The following is a 27983-nucleotide window of genomic DNA, read 5'->3' as shown; positions in this document are numbered from 1 at the left end:
TTAACTAGTTTCATCCAACCTAACTTTCAACTCTCTCTCTCTCTCTCTCTCTCTCTCTCTCTCTCTCTCTATATATATATATATATATATATATATATATATATATATATATATATAATCAATAATCTTCTTCTTAAAAGTATATATCAAGAAAGACCGAAACACAAAACTTCCATATCACTCATTTCCTTGATATATTGTTACCATATATATACATATCCTTAATATGGAGAGCACGACACCACTTCTGCAGCTCAATAATGGATCTTCGTCGTCGTCGTCGTCACCATTACCTGCACCAGCAGCACCACAAGAAGCAGAAGCAGAAGGAGACTACTCACCTGCAGTTTCCAAGACTTTCAAAGACTTTATGAAGTTCGTATTTTGGAAAGAGACTGTTAAGTTATGGAAGATTGGCGGTCCTATTGCCATCACTCTGCTCTGTCAGTATGGTACCAACACTTTAACCTCTATCTTTGTTGGCCATCTTGGAAACTTGCAACTCTCTGCCGTTTCTGTTTCCCTCTCTGTCATCATGACCTTCGCTTTCGGCTTCCTTCTTGGTATGGGCAGTGCCCTCGAGACCCTCTGTGGTCAAGCTTTTGGTGCTGGTCAAGTTCATATGCTCGGTGTTTACTTGCAAAGATCAGCCATCATCTTATTCGTCAGTTGTGTCGTCCTCTTGCCCATTTACATTTTTTCCGCTCCTATCCTCAAAGTCATTGGCCAAGAAGATGATCTTTCGGACCTTGCCGGAAAATTCACCATCGTAGGCATACCTAATTTATTTTCACTGGCTATCTATTTCCCTACCCAAAAGTTCCTTCAAGCTCAACGCAAGGTTGGAGTACTTGCCTGTATTGCCTTTGCGACTCTCCTTCTACACGCTTTTTGGCTTTGGCTCTTCATCTATAAGCTTGGTTGGGGCGCCACTGGAGCAGCAATCGCTTTAGACCTTACTGGATGGTCAACTGCTCTGGCTCAAGCTGTGTACGTGATGGGCTGGTGTAAGGAAGGATGGCGTGGGTTTTCTTGGGCTGCATTTAAGGATATTTGGTCCTTCGTCACCCTCTCACTAGCTTCAGCTGTCATGCTTTGCCTGGAGCTCTGGTATATGATGAGTATTGTTATTCTCACTGGACATCTTAGTAACGCAGTCATTGCTGTTGGTGCCCTTACCATCTGGTCAGTCATTCATCATCATCCTAATCATTGTTATATCAATTAATTATTAATCAATCTTAGCTTGATTTTAACTTGTTGTTAATCTTCTGAATTGTATATATTTCAGCTTGAATATCAATGGCCTTGAACTAATGTTGTTCCTTGGAATAAATGCTGCTATAAGGTAAAATTAATTTAGTGTGCTCAACTCAATATATATTTGCATTTGCTAAATTCTGGTGATAATCAATCATCTATGATTATGAATATGGATTCTACTTGCCTGTCTCATGAGTGTATACATCGGTGCTCTTTTCTTTTCTTATTGCTTTGGTTGCGTACACACTCCTGGACATGAGCTTGCATACGGGTTGGGATGCATAAATAATAATTCCAGGAGATCACCCATTCTATAACATTTAATTTCAGAGTTATTGCAAGATACAGTGCATTAGACAGTGCAACTTCTGCCTGTTTTAATTAATTGATTTCGAGATCCTTGATATGTTATCTCGATGGAGTGTATGATTATGATTTCAGCTTAAATGAATGTATATATATTAATTAATTAATTAATTTCAGCGTTCGTGTCTCGAATGAGCTTGGATTGGGGCATCCAAGAGCTGCAAAATACTCGGTCATGGTGACTGTGTTTCAGTCACTTGTGATTGGGCTCATTCTGATGGCTGTTGTGTTGGTAGCCAAGGACTATTTTGCCTACATCTTCACAAGCAACAAGGAGATGCAAGTAGCTACCTCCAAACTAGCATTCATTCTAGCCATCACCATGGTTCTTAACAGTGTCCAGCCAGTGATATCAGGTGGGCTACGTACGAGGACATACCAGCATGGTTAATTAATTTGGCTGCTTGCAAGAAATTTACAATGACTACCTGTCGTCATCCATCGAATTAATCTATCTTAATTTCAGTACTCATCCCCTTAATTTAATCATCAATTTAATTAGATCAAGCATGCTCATGACACGCGCAGGTGTTGCTATTGGTGGTGGGTGGCAAGCATTAGTGGCCTATATCAACATTGGTTGTTATTATGTTTTTGGGCTCCCCCTTGGCTACCTGCTTGGTTACAGAGCAAAGTTGGGAGTCGAGGTATGTGCCCGATCGAGTAGTAGCTAGTAAGCAGATTATCAGACCATGTGCTTCCACTAATAGTTAAATGGCCAGTATATAACACTACTAATTATGCTCTACAATCCATATGTGATCGATCATCTAGGGCGTATGGGGTGGCATGCTAGGCGGAACTGCTTTGCAGACCTTGCTGCTCTTGATTGTACTCTACAAAACCAACTGGAAAAAGGAGGTCAGAATTCCCTCTCCTCCGGTTTCTTTCCATAAACAAGTTAATAGCTACCTAATTCGTGACAAGTAAATGCTAAATTATATATGAAATGCAGGTTGCAGAAACAGCAGAACGCATGAGGAAGTGGGGTGGCCAGGATATCAACAATAATGATGATCGTATAGGTGCTAACGGAGCGTGAAGCAGCTGACCATTAATTAATACATCTTTAATTAAGAAGTAGAATAATGCATGGCTCTCTTCGTCTCGACTCATGATCAAGTCTTCCAGCGGTACAACTTACGTAGGAAATCAAACAATCAGTCAAAATATCAGTCAACAGAAGAGAAAGATTCGTTGTTTTGAAAGAGAAAAACCTGCTGAATTTGCCATTGGTTATCTTGAAACAATAATAATAATAAATAGCTAGCACTTTCGATGCTCATTGAATTAATAGCCAGAACAAGTGTAATATTATAATATGTATGGACTGCTTTCGACGTAGGACATGAAAAGTTTTGTTGAAGGGAACTTTTCTGCTAGCGCTTCTCTTAGTGTCAAAGCAACTGCAACTCAACTAACACGAGTTCGACTCCATCCTCTTTTTTAAAGGGAAGTATGTTGACAAGGTTACATCCCAATCAACTTGTATTGTATTGTTGTTCATGGAATTATTAAGATGATATTTGAAAAGTTATCCGATGGTAATATATAAATCTAATATGTAGAATTCTGAAAAAGAAATGCTCATTGAATATTTGATAAGAATTAAACATCTTTTATTAAAAAAAAAAAAAGAAGAGGATTTTGGCTTCTTCTTTTTTTAATGAATGCCTGTTTTAATTGCTATAAAATTAAATCGAATTAAAAATATCTTGCGACATCCCATATATAAATTTTGAGATGCATATATATTAAAAATTAAAGACCGACGCGCAGAGGTATCAATTTTATCTTATGATTAATTAATCAGTGCAGCTCAAACGACTAATATAATATATATTAGAGTGAAAGTTAACGAGGTTCAAAATGCAGTGATACGGTGAATAATTTCATAATCATGAAAATATATGGGAAGTTTTTGAAACTCGTCATCCCGACTAGTTTGAAAGAATTACTTAACTAATTCTTTAAGTGAAAGAAAGAAAGGAGCAATCATGGGTAAACAACACAGAAACTCCATTACTGGAAAGTTCCACAACCATCGATCTTGAAAGAAATTAGCAATGGCATGTCTTAAAAACTTAGCTCAAAATCTCTAGAGAGTTGCTTCGTGCTTAGATGAGAGGGTTAGTTGAAGTTGATGCCTGCTTGTGTTGTTGTCGACGTCTAGTACTGCCTTAATATGTCCTGATTCTAGACACTCTTCTCTCGATGTAGGATATTCCTAGCAGCAGTAGAGGAGCATGAGTAGAGTTTCTACTGCAGGTAGGTGATCCGCACATGTACTTTCTATTTAAATTCCATGATTTAAGATGTTATTAATTTGAAATGTGAATTAAGGAATGTTGGATATTATGGGAAAGGATGAAAGTTTGCGTAATGATGTTGATATTTTGGATAGTATTATAAATGTATGTCTATTCAAGGTGAATGGTTCTTTTGTGAACTGCCAAGTGATGAGATTATCGTTAACAAATGAAAAATGAGAAATGTGTTATGGGGCATGAACTAGCACCATGTTTTGTCTAACATACATTTATGTTAAGATCACCATGTTTGACTAACATTTATTTAGTATATGTTAGGATCCCGGGTAAGGGGATCGTCATGTATTGGCTAGCATATATTTAGTGTATGTTAGGATCCCGAGTAAGGGGATCACCTTGCAACGACTAACATATATTTAGTGTATATTAGGGTCCCGAATAAAGGGATCGTTGTGCATCGACTCCCACAGGGTGATGATGATACCGGTGAAATTGGTATCGGTAATGTGTTAGGCGGAAATAATCGTGGTTGATCTTATGAAATCTTGAATGGAGGTTGATAATGGAAGAGGAAACGATTTTTAGTAGTTGAATGAGAAAAAGTTCCAATGAAAACCAAAAGGGAGAAGTGAATAGAATATGAATGCATGTTTGTCTTTTTAAATTATTGGATATTTGTGTTGTTGTATTTATTGTAATATTCATATTTCAATAATATGTATTTTGTTTCAGGACCATCGCATGCATGACAGGAGTAGATCCTAACTTATGTTCACCTTTTATAATCTTGGTTCTAGGGAGTATATCCTTGTATTTTGTAATATTACAACTTTTATATAACTTAATTTGTGTAATTGATGTTTAAACTTGAATAGATAATCTTAACTCTGAACTTCATACGATTGTGTCCATGTATACATTTTATCTCATTTATTCCTCTATAATGATATTTGTTGTTCAATGTATGTTATAAATATTATAGTTGTGATGATAATGATGTTTGCGGGATTGAGACCCAGGACAATTGGATCGTGATTGAGTTATGAGATGTGAAATATTAGAAGTGTAAACAGGTTATATGTCGATAACTTGGGACCTCCCGATATAGGGGAGACTCTGCCGAAATTTTAGTAGATTTTCATATATATATTACCTTGTTTTCTATTCGCCATGTGATTGTTGTTTTATCCCAGATATGGGGATGTTACAACATGGGTGATCTCTCCATATGAAATTGTCATGCAGGTCAATTCTGTGTAAATATCTTATGACAAACACTTACATATAGTTTTAGGTATCTCTTATACCTCAATTTATAAAAACAGCTACTTCCTTTCATAAAAATAATAATATAATATGTATCGGTCTATAGGGCTCTAATAAATGTTTAATATTTAATAGAGCATCGACCAAGAACATCTTAGGAACAATGTTTTGATGCAATAAGAATCTCATAATTATAACAATTTTATAATTTTCTTTGTAAAGCATTTTTGTTCCATGAATTTTATATTTACTCTAAACTCATAAATCAAATATTAAATTTTTTGATTTAATATTATATGAATATTATAGATAAATTAAGCCTTTATTAGCAATAAATATATATTTACATGCATATAATAACATTACGTGTAACTAATTGATTGGTGTCTAACACACATGAAAGAGATCACATGAATATAGAATGAAGTAACCAATACTACAAAAGGTAAGGATGGCCGAGTGGTCTAAGGCGCCAGACTCAAGTTCTGGTCCTCGTGAGAGGGCGTGGGTTCAAATCCCACTTCTGACATATGACGTTTAAGCTGTGTATATTACAGTGTAATTATGTGAATTAATTGTGCTTCATGAAACTTTTTGTTTTTTGTTTTTTCATTTCAAATACCAGAGCCTTCTAAAAATTGAAAATTATTTACTCCCCCCCCCCCCCCCCCCCCCACATCTCTCAATCACCCTGTTCAGGCAGCTGGTTTGGGTTTAAGTAATTGGGATTGAGATTGATTTTTAAACTGTTTTTTATTTAAAAATATATAAAAATAATACATTTTAATTTTTAAAATTTAATTTTGTTATTAGCATATTCAAATTATAAAGTATTTTGATATAATTTAGATTAAAGAGGAAAGAAAAAACAAATAAAGAATGACTTTTCAAAAACATGCCAATGATGACAATATTAATATCATTAAAAAAATCTTGATAAAACAAATCTAATTATATATAAAAAAAAAAGAGTAACCAACAATGAATAAAACAAGCCACATAAACCTGCAAACCTTCCAAAGATGACAGAGCTGGCTTCTTTTTGAATGATTCGACTTCAATCACAATTGACAATATTATCCTAGTATATTTCTAACAACACCAGTAGTGCAGTCACTAAAGCAACTTCAGTATATGCCTCTATGATCTCTCTCTTTTTTTTCTCCTCCTCTTTCCTCACTGTGATTTTTCACAGGACATTCAACTTGAGAGTTCACGACACTTTAAATCATGCTATTTCCCTCTAAAGATTTCTGTTCTAGAGTCCAAACACAAGGTGAAAAGTATCGATCCAGTTAGTTGCTAGAGTCCAAAAATAAAGCGTCGCCACGTGAAGGCGCTCGAACTAAGATAAAGAGATGTGTACTGTTCATTTCCTTACTTCACCATCAAACACTGCTACTCAGTTTCACTTAAATTCGATATCAATTCGTTACAAACAAAGATGAATAGAGAAAAATACCCTCAAAACTTCACATTTGCTTTCTTGTCCCCTCTAATTCCTAAAGAGCAATGCGAAACAATACAGCCTAAATCCCTAAGCAGCAACTTTCTGTTTCTTTGGCATACGGTAGCCACCAACCACACAGGCATGGTCTCGCTCAAACGGCTCGAGGGTCACCTGTTCAGTAGGCTTCAACTGCTCCTGCACCATCTTTTTCACTTCACTTTCAAATACTGCCTCGGCAGGGACAGTGGAATCTATGCAATTTGCCTGGTCACAAAATAATCACATCAATACAAGAGCAGGACGAAGGCAAAGTTGGTAGTCGGGAAATAAAAGGCCAACCTTTATTGAAATAACAAAATGACCCCCAGACTTCAGAAAATAGGAAGCATTGAGTGCTAAAATCCTTGCCTGCAGAAGCGCACGACTTACATACCTCAGTCAAAAAGGATTGAAAGAACGTACATAATCATTTGACAATGGGCTATGCAATATAGTCAAAAGCAATCAAACCAATGCTAATATTTTTTACAGGTCCAGTGACCGTTCTAGTCAGGGAATGAGCTAAACTAGCATGATACATGGGAGCTTTGACACATTTTACAATGGCAAATTGATAATCACAGACCGAACACAAGGCTATATAGATATTTAATTGAAACATAAACAGACATCTGTCATAATGAAGCTAGCCACTAAAACATCCTTACGGGTATCCCAAATATATACATAGTGCAAGCTTTTAGACATTTCTAGACGTGAATATTAAATACTGCTGCCTCTAACAAAAAGTTGCATTTACATGACAATGGATAAAAATCACATGGATTTGATCAATTAAAGCTCCCTTTTTCGTACAAGAGTATCAACAAGATGTATAAAAAAGCTAAAATTTACTCGAAGGAAAGCAAAATAACATGGCAGCAATTTCCTGCAAGCACAATTGACAATATAAAATGTAAACATAATAACATTCCATGCATCGCATAATGATACTCCACTCATACTCTCAGACTAGTATATTTCAAAGCAGACCACAATTACACAGTGAATAACAAGCACAGAAAATTTCTGAAAATACATAAGAAGGATGAAAAATAAAGTGCCCAGGAGAGAAAAGAGAGATGACACATTTGAAATACTGAAAATAAGAAAATTATATGATTCATACAAGCATCAGAAACTCGGTCTTGCATCACCCATGATGTCTTGAAGGGGAATCCGAGTACTTCATCGTATGCTAGATTTTAAAAATTACAAACAAGTAATAATAAAGAAAATAATAGAAGTCTCAAAAGGATTTCAGTGTCAATGATATGGGGAAAAGCTGCTTGGTATTTCAGTAAGCATCAGAAACTCGATTTTACATCACCCATTAAGTCTTGAAGGGGAATCCGAGTAAATTCATCATATGCGTGGACTTATAAGCTTCAATTCCAATCAATGTGGAAAGTATCAAAAGAAATAAACTAAAATGCCTTGAATGAAATAAACCAACAGTGAGAACACATTGCTGGGCCAACACTGACACTGAGAGACAAAAGCTTGGGGATCGAAAGTGATTTGATACCCCAGTAGTCCCAGCCATATGCCAAAAAGAAAACTTTCAAAATTTTCAAATAATGAAGCCAATTAGAGGAGTGAAAAACCAATAAAAACATGAACAAACTATAGTTAATTATCACAGAAATAAGTGAAATATGATATTGTCAATGGAGTTAGTGCTAGTACTTGGCAGAAACAGAAAACACAAAAACCATGTTCATTCAGTACAAACAAATAATTCCGTAGTAAATCATTTGAAGAATTCAAAACAAGATTTCAATTTTTTTTCCAAAAGGGTGATAGTTGTTCCACAGCGGGGCTGTAATTCATTAGAAGGAATGATCTGAACAGAATTACAAAAGAAGCAAACCTGATCAGGCTGAGCAACATCAGAAAAGATCACATCAACCATGCCAACTAGCATGCGGTACTTGGCAGGATGCCTGGCATCTTCAATGATGGGAATTACATTGGTGCGTTTCTTTGCCATGTTAACTAAGTCTCTGCCACTTCTGTGAGAAAATTCTACTGCATATACCACTCCAGTCTACAAACAAATTAAACATTTTACACCACATCCTTATGAGTAGACAACGAAGGAAACTATAATTTACAAATAAATAATACTTACAGGGCCAACAATATCAGATACATGAGAAACAGTAGTGCCAGAAGCAGCACCCAGGTAAAGAACTTTAGCGCCAGGTTTCTTGATACAACAAGAAAACAAAAGGACGAGAATACACATTGTCAATAAGCAGGTTATTTGAAACAAATTCTATCAAACCATTGAATTAACTTACGATCCAAACATCATCAACACCACCAAGAATGGCAGAAGCCAATTTTGATCGGAAGGGGTTCCAAACCCTGTATTCAACTTTAGTTCCATCTTCATTCTGAGAAGAAAAGCATGATTTAATAAGACTAATAAAAACAGCACAACATATTCTCCAAACAAGAAAAGAGAAACTTGATGCAACAGAGAATCAACATTCCAGAGTCTTCACAAAAGATGCAATTTCATCAATGGAGATAACATTTGAACAAAAGTAATACCTGGACAGAGATCTTCTTCTCATTGTAGACAGTTTCACCAGGAACCATATTCTTAGTAACAAGAGCATCTTCTTTACCCTTAGCAATGAACACCCCTTCATGTCTATGAGGCTCCACTACAACCTTGCTCCCACCTTTCATTCCTCCACCCCCACGGCCTCTTCCACCACCACGGCCTCTTCCCCCACCACCTCTGGTTTTCATGGCACTACCCCTTCCACCCCCACCTCCTCTTCCTCCTCCAAAACCTCTGCCTCTGCCTCTTCCTCCTCCATCACCTCTGCCTCCCCTGAACCCACCACCACTGCCACCTCGTCCTGCTCATATATGCACACATATACATATATATAAAAAAAAAAAACAGGGCATGCTCTAAACAATAATGTATACAGTGTAAAGCAAGAAAAAAAAAACCACTTCAACCAAAAAAAAGAAAAAAAAATAAGAGATTAGTTAAGTCATTAGAGATGGTATTAATGTTTATTATAAAGTTTAATACTTTCGGGAATTAAAGGAAATACAAGAGATTTTGTTTCGTAAATAATAAGACAAACCATTGATAAAATGTCATCACTTTAGCTGTGAACTGGGAGAGCAAACGACACAATTATCAAGCCATGCAACAAGAAAAAAGTGAAAAACTTTATCTACCTCTTGGGGGAGCCATCTCTGCTTCTGCCGCTAAGACTTAGAAGAAAGTAGAGAGAAAAGAAGTAGGCTTGAGCTGCAAACAGATGGGAGGGAGGCGAACACCGAGCTTTTGCCGCTCAACGCGACCTCACTTTATAGTGTCTGATTTTAGGGTTTAGGGTTTTTTCTTTGAATGGCATGGCCTTATTCTCTGAAGAAGGTTTGGTAAATGGACCAAGACTGTTACTTTGAGTTTGTCAAAGCCCAGTAGTAATAGGCCGCCACATGTATAGCTCCATCCCTTCTCTTCGAATGTTGTGTTTTGCTTTTGGTCGTCCCTTTAGTTTAGTCAATTCTCAAATTGATCCCTAACATTTTTAGAATTTGCAAGAAACTTTGTATTTTTGGTTTCCCACTGTTTACTTGGCCGTCTATTAATTGAGATGCTAATATCATATAATCCAATGTCCAAGTGTCATTTAAGAGATCATTTTTGTCTTGAAGTTTTTTTAGTAAGAATTTTTTTAGTTGAAAACAATTGACCCACAGATATGCTTTCAGGATTATTTACTAATTACTAGTCATAGATTTTTAACTTACAAAATAAAATCATGAGGACAGTTATTAATTAAATTTATGAGAAATAAATAAGATATTATTTATCTCTATACAAATTGCAACTGCACCAGCTCACCCCCTCCCCCAGTCAAGTGGGGAAAGAGGAGCGGTGGAACTTTAGGGTGCACTAGTCTCTCGTCATATGAGAGACGTATTCGAACAAAGAGGTACAGTATTCAGAAAGGAATTTCACAGCACATTACTGCAAGTGCAAAACGAGTTTCACCTACTGAAACAAGTTATTCGGCTTGAATAACACTGGTTTTTGGAATGTTTCCATGAAAACTAAACAAAATCTGAAATGGTTGCATTTCATATCATCAAGGACAAAAGAATAGGAAAACATAAGAAAATCTTCTCAGGCTCTCCAAAGACTGGTGATGTAAATATGGATTACAAGCTACCACCATGTGAAATTTCACTGTCAGCCAAATGAACCTCACACTATTGTGTCATCATGTAAATTTGAATATTGAGGTTTCATGGACAAGCAGTCGTACAAAAGAGCAGAACTTGTGTACTTTGATTAACGTTTGACCCATTGGAAGCTCTTTCTTGCTTTTGCCTTTCCTGGTTTTTTCCTTTCAACCACACGTGGATCTCTCGTCAAGAAACCGCCTGGTAACACAAAAATAAACATATTAGATATCGATTATATCTAACACAAGTGAAGACCTGAAGCTTATGATGGAAGAAGTGCATCACAGACGAACTAGTATTCAATGCCAGGAGCCAAGTTTGGAACCAAAATGAGGCAGTGTGCTGTCATTCAAAATGAGGTGTGATTTTCACAGCCAATAATATGTTAATTTTTAAAAAGATAGCGTGTGAATTCATTACAGCAAAGCTTGATATAAAAGAGAAGCATTTAAAACAAAAACAATATGCTTCATAAGCATACCACTTCTGAGTGTGGGACGCAAGTCTGGTTCCCAGTTTTGCATGGCCCTGCTGATCCCCAACTGAATGGCTCCAACTTGACCTGTCACCGTATAAATGATTTGAACTAAAAATTAAGTTGTGCAGAATGTGGTTCTCAACTCTCATATACGTTAAGCATGACGTTATAAAGAATTATCAGTGGTCAAGCCATTCTCCATTTGATGGGGAAAAGGATAAAAAGTAAAATAAAACAAAAATAAAAAACCCCCCTGCAATCACTTATATCTGGCCTGAAAAGACAATCATCGAACACAACCTTCACAGATACAAGTTGGAACCTAATGAAATGCCAAAATTCAATCACAAAGAAAATGGCAAGGAACTCATAAAAAAAGTAAGATAAATAAAGCGCATGCTTTAGATGTAAAACAATTCAAAATTCCATTGCAGTAGTTGTGATTGTGTGAAAAAGAATTTCATACCAAGAGAAACACAAGGAAAGGCTAGATAAAGAGAACTATGATTCGTGAAATGACATCCTCAATATTATTACACATGAAAGCTAGGAGTATCTGGTTTCAAATGAATTTGTGTAAATCAAGAAGGGCTTTTACTTCAGTGCCCAACCAATTACCACTAAATTAGAATCACCCCTTGCAGACATATTGCAATAATGCTAACCTCTGATTTTGAGTTTCCACCATGCAACAGTAGAAGATGACATGTGCTTATATTCTGGCATATCCGAAGTTTTATATACTTGAGATAAAAGGTAAGCAAATGGAATAGGAAATAGAGTTCATCTCTTGCTCAGAAACTAGCAAGCAAAACAAAAAAAGATTTTTATCTGATGACAAATGATAGTGTTTTATGACCGTGGGCAATAACAAATGAGAATAGCAGTTGGATTAGGATAAATGGTGGGGGAAAGGTTCAATGACAACAACCACAAGAATGACTCAACTCAACTAACCATCAGTTCCCAGCTATAGTTTAACTAATATGCTGATATCCTGAGACACAATCCTGTCTGTGCTAGGTAATGGAGAGCATTGGTCAGGAGAAGGATAACAATGGGAAAATGGAGCATGCAGACAACTGGATATTGCACTGAAAGACTATAAAAATACTGCACTTCTCAAAGGCTAGTTACGTCTAAAAATGTTGAACTCCCTTACAATTTCAACCCTTCCATCTTTCACTACAACAAAGTTCAGAAGAATTTGCTTACAGAGCTTTCCAAAAACTTAGAGGCTGCCTTCACAAGACATTGTTAAAATCAACTTAAAATAAGATTCAATATATCAATCAAAGGCACTTAGAATACAAGAAAAGAAAACACAGGTGATGAACTAACTTCTGGATCAACCACTAAATGAAAACAGGCAGGTAAGCCACCAAGAGAAAGGAAAGCATTTTAAGAAGATGCTACAATAAGAGCACCATAACATGAATAAACTTAATCTCATGTACTCATGGAATTGGAGCTGTTCTTAAATTTTATTAAAAAAGAAAGAGCTATTTGCCTGTAACAATATACTCCATGCAAGTGGAGAAAAGAATCTTGTCAAATACCAAAAATAAGAGTTAATGAAAACTACAATAATTATATGCACTTTATCCAACAAGAGAAGTATCTCTGTACCATATTACAAAAAAAAAAGGGTGTAAACCAGATTATATGTTGTAAGTGAGAGAAAAAACAAGTTTTCTTTAATTTTTACAGAGGGTTAACTTGAGCTATTGCGGATGGCACCTTAATTAAAAAGAGAGATAACAATAACATATGTAATATTCTGTGAACTAGGAACAATTAAGCTCACCTGAAACACCACCGCCTTTGACAGTACATGTAACATCCCAAAGACCTAAGGTCTTTGTCTCAGAGAAAGGTCGCAAAAGGGCAGCACGATGATCAAGCATTGGGAAATAGACATCAAATTGTTTGTCATTAACAATGAATTTTCCATCACCAGGTTGAACCCAAACACGAGCAATGCTACACTTCCTTCTTCCTGTTCCATAAGCTCTTCCTTTATCATCAACCTGTCTCACTCTAGCTCTAGCAATTTCTTCCTGTTTCTGGCGCTCTATTTCAGCTCTTGGGGATTTCATTATGTTCTTTTCATAACGCATATCCTCTAACTCACTTAAAGGAGGCAATCCTTCAACCCCGTCAAAATCCTTGAGGGCAATTAAACTGTCCAACATTGCATCTGTTATTCCAGATGCTGCAATAAGGTCACCAAAAGCACGATTTGGACCTGCAATATGGATCGATATAAACTTTCAGAGACTATCACCAGCCTTGATCCACCACCAGCAGAAAAAGCATATGATTGAATTAGTTAACATGCAAGAAAATAATTTTCTGATTGCACCTTGTCATTCAGTAATTTCATTAAATGAAAAATAATTTTCACAAAGAATAACACAATAGAAAACTGCTGACGGGTGAAATAGTTTTGAATAAACCATTTGACAAAACAGCTCAATGATACATATGCTTTCACATAGTTTTGCTATTGATATTTCCAAGATGTGATTCAGATATTTACATCTTCAATATATGGTGCGAGTAATGCAGTAAAAAGAATAGCTTTGACGAGTATTTCATTTCTAACAGTATTGCTGCTTGCAGGCAATCAAGTAAGGGTGAAATTCTAAACCCGGTGTATAAATTAACTCAATAGCCTAACATAACGTCATTGGTTAATTGTCCCAAGCACAAGGAGACACCTAAGCTGCATATACAGTCCAGAGGATCGCATGATAAATTAATGATGTTTCAGAATTTGTAGACCAGAAAGTCCAATATGCTATGTGTCATCAAAGTAAGATATCAAGTGTATCACTCAATTCATTCTTCTACAAATGTGCGTCATGCAAAGATAGCATTTTTGACACTCTACTCGTTAATCAGTAAGCTCTATTCTATAGGGAAAGACATAATTGCTATGTAAAGACTTGAACTTTACTCATTAAAGCCAGCCCTATCAATACTCTCCCAAAAAAACCCAGTAACTACTTCAAGCCTATATAATCATTCATTCATTCAAAGAAGTGAAAATAAATGAAAAGGGGAGCGAGCTTGCTTGCTTGCCTTTGAGAACGGCATTGAGTTCCTCCTTTTCTTTCTCAAGCATCTTCTCCTCTTCAGCACTTCTCTCACTTGGAACATTCTCGCCCCAATTAATATTACCTTCACCACTCCGTACCACACCCTCTCCAAAATCAAACACCTTATCCTCCTTCTCCTCCTCCTCAAAACTCCACTGCTTCACCCCCAACGATGAAGTCCGCCATTCACCACCACCACCACCAATATCACTAACGCTCCTTTCATTAATCACATCTTTCTCGAGTCGATCAAATATATATCGACCTCCGTCGTCACCATTTTCATCTTCTTTTAGCCACGACTCTTCATCCTCCCCCTTGGCGGTCACAGGTGAATCGGTGATGCCAGGAACGCCAGTGTCCGATTCTTGGGGGAAGAAGGAATCGAAATTTCCTTCATTTTCTCCGGAAAGTTGCCAGATGTTGTAGCCTGGCTGGTCTCTTTTGTTGTTGTTGTTGTTGTCGTCGTCGTCGTTAGTAGAAAAGGGTCTGCTGAGTAGGAGGAAAGTGGAGGAGGTGGAGTTATGAGGTCGTGGAGTTATCAGGGATCTAGAGAGGAGACGGATATGGGAGGGTTTTGGGAGGAGACGAGACCACACCATTTTTGGCCAAAGAAGAAGAAGGTGAAGAAGCGGTGTAGGGAGGTCGCGGAGCTTCTTCTTTCCTTTGGGTTTTTCACGCTTTAGTTAGGGTTTTACATTTGAGCTTCCAATTCGGCCCAATATCAATTACTTGGCATTGTGTAAAGCCTCATATGGCCCAATATCTATTAATTAGCTTTAGACACTCTTAAAAGGAAAAATAGGAAGAGAAAAAGACTTGATGCAGTTTTTAAGGTATTGGTTGATAACTATCTCTATGTAAGAATGATAGAAATAATAAAAATAAATTTATTTTATATTTTTATATAATTATTATTTTAATAAAGTATGTTTTTGTCCTTTTTTTATCTGTTTTATGTCTTTGTGTCTTTATTCCTCTAATAAAATATGTTTTTTTTTTTCATTTCTTCATCTGTTGGTTTACTATACTGAAACATTTATCAAATGTAACCTTAAACTATTTGTTAATTTTTTTACCTTTTTTTATATTGAAACATTAATCAAGCGTGGCCTTAAACCATCTCAAAAAAGTAGTTTACTTTATTATTTTTATCACTAAGCTAGACCCGTAATTTTTTTATTTTCCTTTTTATCACTTATTTAACAAATACCAAATACTTATTTCTAGAAAGATTTCATTACAATAGCCAGATATTTTATTTTATTTTAAGTAAGTTATTTTACGTGAAACAAATTGATACTAATTCTTAAAATAAATTAAGGGTAACTTCAAGTTTGTCCATATATATATATAAGATTATAAATAGGAAATTAACCACTTAATTTGAATGCAAAAGTTTGCCTAACTATTTTTTACCTTAAGTTGTACGGGCAGGCATGTTCCATTGAGTATAAAGCTAAATTCGTACATGTATTGCATATATGCCATGTCCATCTTGAGAATCATTTGCAAAAATCTTCAAAGACTTTTCTTCTTCTAATCTATATGTATCGACACTTTTCTTATTTTCAAAGGGATTTTTAGACACAAATAATTAATGGCTTTGAGTTTTGATTTTGTATGAATTTCACATATTTGTTTAGATCGTGTCTTCTTGTAATCAAAGCGAAAATGTTAGTTTACATCCAATGAGATCGTCAAATGTTTTTGCACTATAATTAAATCTTTGTTTATAACGGAGCCGTAGATGGTCATTCACCACGGGTGTGCAAGCTAATAACTTCCTTAGGATGGAGTTTGCCTAGTTTAGCCTACGGTCATAGCCGACTTAAGCGAAGAGTCATTTAGATATATATAATGGTTCAAAGCTCTCACTTGATAAAATTAAAGGCCTAAAAATAAATAACATATATTTATTAATTATACTTGTAGATTGCTCTTACTTGATAAAAGATCCTAATTACATATATAATAAAAAATTCTCAAGGCTTCGCTTGTTAAATATATATGAAAAATAATGAAAAATACATGTGGTTTTTTAATATTTTAAAAGGTCCTCTATTCAAAATCTCTATATATTCACTTTAAACCGAACTTGTCATGGTGCTACTGCTACCTAAACGTAGATATATATCACCCATCACATTAGGTGCTTTTAATTTGATATATTTGAATAACAAAGGCATCTGGCTCTCAACTCCATTAGTCTTATTATTGTAACCCAGCAAGTTCAAGACTTTCAATTATAGTATCCATCTTATAATTTTATAATATAGTATGCATGCAATACTCATTTCCTTTCTTAGGCAAGTTCTTTTAGATAAATACTGTTCAGTGTAGATTAGCCTTCGTATTCACGCTTCGCTACGGGGCTGAATAATTTTTTGAACAAAAAATAATGTTCATGTACTGAAAATAAGCAAAAAAATAATAAAATAAACCATTTATAACAAATACGTAAAAATGTTAATTAGACTTAAGCCAACATGGGACATCTCATCAAACCCACAATTTAAAATATATAACTGGAATAATCCGGTTAAAAATAAAAAGAATTATAAAGCTTTTTTTTATAAATATTTTAACATTTTAAACCCATGAACTAAGTCATTAAACTTGAAGCATCCAATCTAGAAAAATCACAAGGTTCAATTTCAAAAACAAATAAATATTAAATGATGAATTAAAAAAAATCATACCAAAAGATTTTAAAAAATAATAATTCAAAAAATTAGAATCAAGATCACTATAACTACTATTATTAATAAGTAATACCATCATTATTACTATTATTATTATTATGACCATCATAATTATTTATATTATTATTAAAATTATTATTGTTGTTGTTGTTGTTATTATTACCACAATTATTGCTAGTATTATCATTATTAATAATAATAGCAACATTCATATTAATATTATTACTATTTTAACAACCAACACCATAATCATCATCATTATTGTTGTTGTTGTTGTTATTCGTATTGTCGTTATCACTATTATTACAACAATTATTATTAGTATTTTTATTATCATCATTATTCTTTTTCCCCATCTTCTTCTCTCTCGTGTCATTATTATTATTATTATTTATAATAGTAATATCAGTAATAACAACAGTAGTATTGTTGTCACCACAACGTACACTACAACAACTACTACTTATTTTTTTTTAACTATTATTACTATTACTATTGTTGCCACAACTATCATTACTAATATTATTACAATCATCATCATCATCATTATTATTACTAATTTAATTAATGTTGTTGCTGCTATCATTATCGATAATATTATTATTTTCATCATATTTTTTATAATAATATAATAATCACCATCATTATTATTATAACTAACATTGCAATTATAATCATCATCATCAATATTACCATGATTATTATTGCAATTATTAGTGTTATTACTATTATTATTATTATTATTATTAAAAAAATAAAAATCATGAACTTGATTTGAAAGATAGAACTAGAAATTATAAAAACTTTGATAAAAGGACCAAGAAAAACAATAAAAAATCAAAAGAAAAGGAACTAAATTGAAATTAATATTATTATTAAAAAAATAAAAATCATAAACTTGATTTGAATCATCAAATTACAATCATTAAATTTTTTTACAAAAGAGTAAAGGAAAAAATAAAGAAATTAAAAGTAAAAAAACTGGATTGAAGCGCCTTATATATACATATTAAGAACCAATGTAAAATTAAAAGTAAATAAAACTTCAACAAAAAGAAAAATGATTAAAAAACAATAATTAAAACTTAATGGTCTGAATTTGAAATTAAAAAAAAACAAGAAAGGATTGCTGAAGACACACCAGCCAGATTTTAAGCACACGGGCCGGGCCGCTTATAAAGAAAGAGAAGGGAATAATTTGATTATGAAAATTATGTTTCTGGCCCTACGAGCCATGGCCGGTCTATCTCAATGCTTGCTTCCCGTGTTGAACCCGCGTGTAAGCCTAGAAGAAGCATCTATGAATTATACTCTTCTCTGCCTTTTGCTTTGCTGCATCCTAATTCCTATCGCATTTATGCCTTGCCTTGTCCCGGATTTTGGTTAAAGAACATCCAGCTTTAAGCATTAGGGCATCTCCAAACGCAACGCAGGAGGTAAAAGATCTAAAGAACTATCTTTTATAGCCTCTTCCTCTTAGTTAATAGCTATCTTTTAGCCTCTTCCTCTTAATTAATAGCTAGCTCCATTAATTAATGGGAATGCATTATGAAAGCTATTTCTATTTATTCCAAAAAATATCAAAACCAACAAGCCAGCTGGTAAGATAGACGACAAGCGGTCGATGTGAAAAGAAAATAACTTCAAAACTCCGTGCTACTTAATTTCTTCTTCCTCTTCAATACACAAGTGACTCTTCAAATTAATGGCTTTTAATTTTACTTTGAAATATATACTATATTTAAAATATCATATTAATATTTTGACACTTCAAAATAGCATAGATGCTATTATCATGCCTTCTTTTATACATGGAAGAATCAAAATCAAAAAGGAAAGAGAAAAAGTACCTGTCCCAGAAATCCTTATCTTTCGCCTAAAATTACATTCTTAGCCGTTACTGCCATGCGCATTAAGGAATTAATCACCTTCACCTACCATACAAAATTACCACACTGGTGCTGAATGGATATATATGGGCAAACGCAAACAAATCACAAGGGCATTCTAGACCATTAATTACCTCCTTACCCCAACTACAAGTCCAAAGTCCGGGTACTGAAACCTATATATATATAAATACATCCCCGCCACGCTGCTTGCCGCATGCAGAAAGCATTCCAGTCTCCAAAGACCAGATCATGGCTTCTCGATACGAGTTTGAAGTCACCATCTCTTCTGCCAAATACCTCAAAAACGTTAACTGGCGCCATGGCTCTTTGAAGCCATATGCTGTCGTGTGGGTTGACTCCAACTACAAATGCTCCACTCAAGTCGACGACGAAGGCGACACCTCTCCTTTTTGGGACCAAACTCTGGTCATCCCCTTACCATCTGGTCGCATCGAAGACCACACCCTCCACATCGACATCGTCCACGCCGGCTCCGAGGAGGGCACCAAGCCCCTCATCGGCTCCGCTAAGCTCAAGCTCATTGACGTTCTCGACGACGTCGAAATCGGAGAACGAGCCACCCGCGCTCTCCAGCTCAAGCGTCCTTCCGGCAGACCACAGGGGAAACTCGACGTTAAGGTCACCATTAGAGACCCTCGCTATCGTGCTCCTGATGCTTACCGTGAACCTCCTTACGGGGTTCCTCCTCCGTCATCTTCGAGAGACTACCCTTACGCGACACCCTATGGTGCACCACCACCGCAGCCAAATCCGTACTATTCAACAGCAGCTCCGCCAACAGGGTATCCGTACAGCGCGCCCCCACCTCCGACATACGGGCAGCCGAGTTACGGTTATGGGGGTTACGGGTATGGAGAGCAGCAACCTGTGGTTGTGGAGGAGAAGAAGAAAAGTAAGTTTGGAGGGATGGGGACAGGATTGGCCGTGGGTGCGGTGGGTGGGGTCTTAGGTGGACTGGCATTGGCTGAGGCCATTGATGCTTTGGAAGACCATGTTGCTGATGACGTGGCAGAGAAAGTCGAGGATGATCTTGCCTTCGATATGATGCTTTCTGATCTCTAAACTTTGCTAGAAGGGGTCCACGTGAGCATGACAGATGGACACTTTATCGGTTGCTGTTTCTTTTACAATCTAGAAATGTCAGGAGGGGAACATGTCATCTCACAAATCTGTCTTTTTTATATTCCAATAATTAAATCTAAAATTAAACTAGTCCTCTATCTTGAACGCCAAGTGTAATCGAATCTTTCGCAAAACTGTATCCAAATTATGCATGAAAATCGCACCCTATCTTCTTCTTCCTCCTTTTTTAACAGAATTGCACCAATTTACTTTTTTATTTTTTACTTTTTTATAATGAATAATTATAGTAGAAGCATTTAATTGGTGCGAGGATATTGTATATATATATATATATATAAAAGGTTGCTTATAATTAAGTTAATCTTGTTCTATGGCCACAGTAAAAAGGAGAGAATAATTAATGCTTCTGGATATGCTTAAACAAACTAATAAATAACCTTTGGATCGATCTATGTGAGAACACACACACACACATATATATATATATGGCATGAATCCCTTTATTAATTTAACCTAATCACGAAGGATCGATGTGTTTTTTGCATCCTCTCGATCGTTAACATCATGAAGGAAGAGCTAGCATATATATAGTCATCGAAACAGAACAAATTAAGTCGCTATATATATTAATTCTATGGCATATATATATATATATAAAATAATAGAATATAGTCATCCATTAGAATAATTAATATATATATGGTCCCAGCAGTTTCATTATAACTTTATTTTCAAGGGAAAATTAACGACATGCGCGCATATATACCATCGATTATTAATTGTTATCTATATATGATCAAAGCTGGGAGACGCATGCAGCCAAGAAGATTAATAAACGGCTACCTAGCTCCACTCAATAACGGACAAAACTATATATATATATATATATCAAGGCCCTTATAGTGTCAATATGATCAATCTTAAGATTGATTTTGTCAATAAAATTCAATGTAATCCCTATAAACCTTGATTATTAATTTTTATTCATTGTCGAGGCACTTGGGCTAGCTAGCTAAGTTTATATATATTAAGATATGATCGTAAACTCAATACATACAATTAGATATATATGCATGGTCCTAAATATTGCCACACGTTGAGCAACCTCCAGATCATCAGTCGACTGGTGACTCGTGGTCTGGGCGTGAATTTCACGTTCGTGTAGGGAATTCCGACCGGTGATGTTCTGATATTTGCCCATTGGAGGCTAAGCACACTGACACAATATTTAACGTGGTTCGGCAAACCGCCTACATCCACGGGAGAAGCCATTTGATTATATAGGGAGAGAACAAGATTTACAACAATAGAGAAGGAGGAATCATCCCCTCTTTGGCAACTCTCAACCTCACTCTATTTCTCTCTTTTCAGTGCTGCAATGGCAGCTACTGCTGGCTGCCTTGGCAGCCCACTCTCTCCTACATCTCTCACATCTTTGGCTCTACTTTCCTTCTCTTAACTCTCTCATTTTGCTCTCTAACATATGCCTCTATTTATAGGCATCCATGGCAGCTCCTCCAGCTCTTTTGTCAACAATGGTGGCTGCCAAACTTGCCAAACTTTGACATTAGACAATGGTTGTTGGCTGCCACCAACAACCCACCATTGCAGCCATCTTCTTTGACAATGGCAGCCACATAATTGGCAATATTCCAACAATCACCCCCTTTGCCATTTATGTGGGCAATTGTCCTCTTGCTTCTTCAGCACACGCTTGCATCCTGCAGCTCTTCGAAGCTTACCATTCCGAGAGCGTCTTTGGCCAAGTTTCCAGGTACTTGCCAAACCTTTCAATCGCCAGAGTCATCCAAGCACCCCTTTGCTCACTCCAAAGGATCACTTCAACCAGATGGTTTGTCATATCTCATCTGAAGAGTGTTTAACGCTTGTCTCTAGAACAACATCCCCCTTCAAGCATATCAACCATGCTTGGCCCGGAATGATTTATCAAGCCTTACACCAAGGCTTACAACACCCCCTCAAACGGATATTTCCAAGTGCGACAGTCATTGAGTATTTTAATGTGATCTCGAGCTCACCACTCTTCCAAGAGTCTACTCATCCCGGAGTTGCGTCTGCCCTCTGTTCCTCCCTAGGAACCACGCCTAACTTCTCCGTGAGTCTCCCGCTCTTAGTCTCAAGAGTCCAGGTAGCTCTCCACCTTAAACCATGGGGGCAGCCCATTAAAGGTTGATCCATATATGTCTTGATACTCTAAGTATTACAATGCCTTCACCGAGCTCACCACCTTGACAAGAGTCAACTTGTTCTCGGAACCTGCGCATGCCCTCTGCTTCTTCATAGCAGTCGCGTCTTAATGCTCCACAAGTCATCCACTTATTTTCCAAGGTAAATGTCTTCTAGCTCATTGATCTTTAGCATGGGGGCAATATCCATGAAAATCAATCTTGCATTTGTCTCCATACTCATCATAGCCTCTTCATTGGCTATACACTTGTCCACTTATATCCAGCCATCACATTGGCTCTGGGGCATTCTGTAATTGGGCTCCTATCATGGCCCTCTCACCTTCCATCCGAGGTGTCTCCGCCTATCGTCATGAGACGGTCTGAACTTGGACTCATATCATGGTCCTCACACCTTCCATCCGAGGTGTCTCCGTCTGTCGTCATGAGACGGTCTGAACTTGGACTCATGTCATGGTCCTCACACCTTCCATCGGAGGTGTCTCCGCCAGTCGTCATGAGACGGTCTGAACATGGACTCATATCATGGTCCTTACACCTTCCATCCGAGGTGTCTCCGCCTGTCGTCATGAGACGGTCTGAACTTGGAATCATATCATGGTCCTCACACCTTCCATCCGAGGTGTCTCCGCCTGTCATCATGAGACGGTCTGAACTTGGAATCATGTCATGGTCCTCACACCTTCCATCGGAGGTGTCTCCGCCTGTCGTCATGAGACGGTCTGAACATGGACTCATATCATGGTCCTTACACCTTCTGCCCGAGGTGTCTCCGTCCGTTATGAAGCGGTCACATCCTCCTTCATCGGGGATGTCTCCAGTGGCTCCAAGATTCTCTATCACCATGTGGACTTGGGAGAGATCACTGCCACTGATCACATAGAAAGAGAGAGTTGCGTTATACTCCTCGCAATCCTCCACCTCGATTTCTATGTTTGGAGCTTCTACGCCTTTCTGCTTGATAGCTCCACCCACACCAACTCTCTTTGGTGTCTTCGCCTTTCATCGGCGGTCGCACCCCCTTAATTAGGTGCTTCTGCAATAGCTCATCTTTCCATCCTTGCATGCATTGGAAAGGTCCTCGCTTGTTGCCTTTATCAAGAGCACAAGAGACTTCCTGTTGTACAACTTTTTCACACAGTCTCTGCTCTGAGCTTCATCTGGGAACACTTCTTCTCCTTGCACCTGTTGTCTCATTACAGTACCTCGTTGGATCCTTCGGGTACTCCTGCACAATCTCCGTGTGCTCTCGTGCAATTTCGGTTCTCCAGATTTCTCCCTATTCTTTGCTTTTATGTTTGACAGCAGCTCATCCTGTCACAACATTTATCCAAGTCAAAATAGGGTGCCAATCTTTATCCCCTTGCTGTATTTCTCTTCCATTATCAGGGTCTTCATTAATTCTCCCTTCGAGAAATTACAGTCACCGAATCTAACTTCTTTGGAGAAATCACCACTCCATCAGATCCTTGAACATACGGAACCCAACTGTTCCTTTGTGCCGTCATCTTGCTAGTCTTCAACAGTTTCATTACAAACTGTTACATATACAAAAATAGTACTGTGTGGATGATCCTTCAACTAAGCAAGTTCCCAGGAAAGATTTGGAGGGGTCACACTGGTCCCGCTTAAAACCCAATCTCCTAGACAGAACTTCTTAGAACGTATCTATCCACCGTACTGCCTTTTCGTATATACAACCATTTGCTAGCTTTGTTGCGGCTTTCCTTTACAAGTGATCTAAGGTATCCTGGTTTTATACCTGATTTCTCAACATCTGGCGAGACTACCAGTTCTTAGATTCGTCAAGATTGGTCTTCATCAAATTTCCACTCTCCACCTCAAATTGTCCACTTGATTGGGTGTCTAGAGTGTCTCAATTTTGCCTTCCCTCAAGGCAATTAAAATTCTCTCCACTTAGCAGTTCAGCACATGTAATTGGGTAAACATGTGTGACATGTTCTTCTTCATCTTCATCGACCACCATGATGACCTTTAGATGCCTCCTGATCGGGCAATCTCTTTTGTTAATTCACCACCACCACTTTCGGTCTCAAATCTCAACGATCGGACCATACCATTGCATCCGGAACGATCAAATTAGCTGGAAACAAGTCTGAAATCGTCCAAATCGCATTTCAGACGGCTAAGATTTGATCAAAACAATTCTGGCCTGATGAACGGCCCAGATTCAATCTCAGATCCGGTTGCACATAGACTCTGCTGCACAGAATCTTATCCCTCGGCTCGCGGCTTGGCTCGGCTTCACAACGGCTCGGCTCGGCTCGCGGCTGATGATGTGGCAGGTGTGTCCCACGTTGCTGACGTGTCTGCTGACTGGTCGATGATGTGGCTGCTGACATGGCATGCCTACTGTGCATGCTGACATCACAATTATGCCATGCTGACGTCATTAATATCCGGGTCAGCCATGTGGGTCGGGTCAACTGGTATTCGGGTCGGGTCAGCCCATCCGGGCGAAGAAGACACGTGGGGCGCGTCTGCGCGCGTGGGCAAATGCCTTGCTGGAGAGTGATGGAGAGTGCGGCCATGTCCGACGTCCGATTTTGACGCCGTTTTCACCAGTGGCTTCGTCTCTTCCTCCTCTACACGGTGGTATGGTCAAAACACAATTTTGACAACTTTCATTTTTGAGCAAAAATCAAACACCACTTCAAACCATATGCTCTGATACCAATTGTAGGGAATTCCGACCGGTGATGTTCTGATATTTGCCCATTGGAGGCTAAGCACACTGACACAATATTTAACGTGGTTCGGCAAACCGCCTACATCCACGGGAGAAGCCATTTGATTATATAGGGAGAGAACAAGATTTACAACAATAGAGAAGGAGGAATCATCCCCTCTTTGGCAACTCTCAACCTCACTCTATTTCTCTCTTTTCAGTGCTGCAATGGCAGCTACTGCTGGCTGCCTTGGCAGCCCACTCTCTCCTACATCTCTCACATCTTTGGCTCTACTTTCCTTCTCTTAACTCTCTCATTTTGCTCTCTAACATATGCCTCTATTTATAGGCATCCATGGCAGCTCCTCCAGCTCTTTTGTCAACAATGGTGGCTGCCAAACTTGCCAAACTTTGACATTAGACAATGGTTGTTGGCTGCCACCAACAACCCACCATTGCAGCCATCTTCTTTGACAATGGCAGCCACATAATTGGTAATATTCCAACAGTTCGTTCGCCGCTGCTATACCAATTATTTAAAAATAAAAATAAATGTACACACATTTTAGAAAGAAACCCTAAATTAACTCATGCATCTTCTACGCACGCACTACTCTCCTCTCTCGATCCTTGACCGTATCTTCTTTCTTTCTCTTTTTATTGAATATATAGCATGCTACTCTTGTTCCTTCCTTCATTCATTTTCTTCTTTATTGAATAGACATGTTGCTGCCGAGGATATGCGCTGTACCAGACAAAAGGCCCCTCAAGGATGAGTCACCAGTGACTGCCCCTAGGATATATGATGATTTACCGCTTAATTATTATTCTCATGAAAAAGAGGAAGAGAACAGTTCAAACAACCAAAAAGCTCATCAAACGCTGCAATGCATTAGGAGACAGTGGTGCAGAATTGAAAGATGTGCTCTTATAAGACCTGTTGGGACGCTGACATTCATAACGTCTCTTACACAGAGCTGCTGTTATAAGACCTGTTGGAACCATCAGAATAATTGTTGCCTGCAGAATAGTTCATAAAAGAGCAACTACCAGCATTAGAGGACTGCTGAGATGGGGGGGAACTAGAAGAGTTGGATTTCTGAATCATACTAGAGATCAAAAAGGGAAACCTGTTTTCCTTGGACCGATAGTCCGCAATTATATTGTGATATATATATTCAAAACCAAGATTAATTCTTATAAATTATTGCTTTGAACTTCAAGGAGTCAAAGGGTGTCCAGAGACCTCTAACTCATCAGCAATATATTTTGCTTCTTAAAGAAATTGAGCTACAGACTCATCATCAGTGGTTAATTCTTGTAGTTGAATATGAAGTTGCAACAGTCTATTTTCAGAAACATAACCAAAAGATCTTTCAAGGATCTGCCTTACCTCATAAGAGCTGTTGAGTTCCACAACGTACGTATAAGCCTCCACAGGGATAGAAGCCAGAAGCCGTGACAACAGCTTTTGATCCTTCTAAAACCACTCGGCATATGCTGGATTTGGCTCCAGCTAGCACAGACGTTGTCTTGTTAGTAATTTCTGGAGGGGAGGGGTTGAGAAATATGAAGGTAGTTGATCGGGAAGCATGAGAGGATCGCCATAGATGGCTCTAATACCATGTTTCAAGCAATAAAGAAAGAACTGTTTACAAGGTTAATTAAAGGGATGATTCCGTTACTGATGTATATATATAAAGAGAATTCACAATAGGATAATTGTTGTGCTTATCTTAAGCAAACAGAAGTTGAAAAAAATAGAATTATATCATATAATATTCAAAACTTGAAAACAGAAGAGTTGTGGTCTTTACAGGAGTATCTCCAATTGTCTCCTAGCACCCTGCGCGCAAGATGGCTGCCTTGCCGCCTGACTTTTCCTATTAATCATCCGCTGCAAACACTCAATATTTATTGCACGTCCAATGCCTACCATAATGTTCTAAACACTCTACCTTGTGTAATTCTACTCCCATCAATAAAATTTTCATGACCAACTGACAATATACAACGCAGTTTCATCAATTTACAACAAGAAAAAAACTAAGTATATGATCGGGTTGATTAAGAGAACGTTTGGTATTGCGTTTGTAACTGCGTTTTGTCCAAATTTAAATTATTTTTTTTTTGCTAAAATTGAGTGCGGTTTGTACTTTTTGGATCGTTTTGATGTGCTGATGTCAAAAATGATTTTTAAAAAATAAAAAAACATCATTGGCATGCATTTCGGCACGAAAAGCTATTTGAAAAGCACCTGCAACCACACTGCCAAACACGCTCTAATAGGGGAAAACGAGCCGCAACCAAATAACATTACATGACAAATAGATTATAGGTGTTAAATGTTCGGTGTTGGCACGGTGGCGGCAAGTCCTTGTGGGCAATGTTTGGAGTGTAATGTAATCGAATACTTCCATCCTCCATGTTGAAAACGCCAATGTCACGATCGAGGTCCAAAAGGTTCACAACGCCAAAGGAGAATGTAATCATCAGTGAAGTAAATAGAGTTTGGTAGGCATCCAGGGAAGTCTAAAGCCGAAACCGACATGGAATAGTTGTCACACAAGAATATTGCATCATCACCTTATAAGCTCTCTATCTCAACGATCTTAATTAATTTGTTGATGACTGTTGTTTAAAGAATCTGGTACTATAAGTTTAAAGACCTCAAACTTTGAGGGAACATCCTGAAACTCGTCATCTTTCTTTTTCAAAATCCTCTTAACAAATAGCAACTCTATCTCCCTTCGATGACTCTACAAGATACGTATTCCTCGCCCACGCACGTCATCTCGGGTGTAACCATCTTTAGTTTCGGGTTCGGTGCTGAAGTATCAAGGGACACAACTTGGCTCCTGTTACCCACAACGTATATCACACATTTGTAGTAAATAACATCTGAGAGGGGTAGACCTCT

At 37.4% G+C, this 27983-nt stretch overlaps 4 protein-coding genes and 3 non-coding genes across 8 annotated transcripts; 3 read left to right on the top strand and 4 right to left on the bottom strand.

The window, feature by feature from the left end:
- The first annotated feature begins 133 nt into the window (after positions 1-133).
- Positions 134-3166, top strand: LOC7484367 (protein DETOXIFICATION 35). Its single transcript, XM_002318168.4, has 6 exons — positions 134-1185; positions 1292-1348; positions 1747-1985; positions 2158-2276; positions 2404-2490; positions 2585-3166. Exons 1-6 carry the CDS (start codon positions 227-229, stop codon positions 2669-2671), a joined length of 1548 nt encoding a protein of 515 aa, XP_002318204.4. The 5' UTR covers positions 134-226; the 3' UTR covers positions 2672-3166.
- A 2444-nt stretch (positions 3167-5610) lies between these two features.
- On the top strand, positions 5611-5694 carry TRNAL-CAA (transfer RNA leucine (anticodon CAA)). The gene has a single exon. It is a non-coding gene; the product is annotated as a tRNA-Leu (tRNA).
- A 783-nt stretch (positions 5695-6477) lies between these two features.
- LOC7484920 (rRNA 2'-O-methyltransferase fibrillarin 1) lies at positions 6478-10080 on the bottom strand. The gene is made up of 7 exons (XM_002318767.4): positions 9868-10080; positions 9217-9533; positions 8961-9056; positions 8789-8866; positions 8528-8704; positions 6955-7023; positions 6478-6879 (listed from the first exon to the last, which is right to left on the bottom strand). Exons 1-7 carry the CDS (start codon positions 9881-9883, stop codon positions 6703-6705), a joined length of 930 nt encoding a protein of 309 aa, XP_002318803.2. The 5' UTR covers positions 9884-10080; the 3' UTR covers positions 6478-6702.
- LOC112323689 (small nucleolar RNA snoR60) lies at positions 7785-7855 on the bottom strand. The gene has a single exon (XR_002977180.1). It is a non-coding gene; the product is annotated as a small nucleolar RNA snoR60 (small nucleolar RNA).
- On the bottom strand, positions 7958-8029 carry LOC112323688 (small nucleolar RNA snoR60). Its single transcript, XR_002977179.1, has one exon. It is a non-coding gene; the product is annotated as a small nucleolar RNA snoR60 (small nucleolar RNA).
- Positions 10081-10756: 676 nt separating the features above from the next.
- LOC7484368 (30S ribosomal protein S9, mitochondrial) lies at positions 10757-15146 on the bottom strand. Of its 2 annotated transcripts, XM_002318768.4 has the most exons (4): positions 14450-15145; positions 13170-13610; positions 11366-11446; positions 10757-11082 (listed from the first exon to the last, which is right to left on the bottom strand). In XM_002318768.4, the coding sequence occupies exons 1-4, from the start codon at positions 15066-15068 to the stop codon at positions 10991-10993; spliced, it is 1233 nt and encodes a 410-aa protein (XP_002318804.2). In that variant the 5' UTR covers positions 15069-15145; the 3' UTR covers positions 10757-10990. The 2 variants fall into 2 exon arrangements, with proteins under 2 accessions (XP_002318804.2, XP_024438615.1); XM_024582847.2 differs by lacking the exons at positions 10757-11082; positions 11366-11446 and adding an exon at positions 11461-11684 and having other exon boundaries at positions 14450-15146.
- Positions 15147-18947: 3801 nt separating this feature from the next.
- On the top strand, positions 18948-20384 carry LOC7484369 (protein SRC2 homolog). Its single transcript, XM_024582025.2, has one exon. It carries the CDS (start codon positions 19313-19315, stop codon positions 20144-20146), a length of 834 nt encoding a protein of 277 aa, XP_024437793.1. The 5' UTR covers positions 18948-19312; the 3' UTR covers positions 20147-20384.
- The last annotated feature ends 7599 nt before the right edge of the window (positions 20385-27983 follow it).

This window comes from Populus trichocarpa, chromosome 12, assembly GCF_000002775.5.
Source record: "Populus trichocarpa isolate Nisqually-1 chromosome 12, P.trichocarpa_v4.1, whole genome shotgun sequence".
Lineage (NCBI taxonomy): Eukaryota > Viridiplantae > Streptophyta > Magnoliopsida > Malpighiales > Salicaceae > Populus > Populus trichocarpa.
Note: the sequence above shows the minus strand (reverse complement) of the source record. Positions and strands in the feature narration are given on the sequence as shown.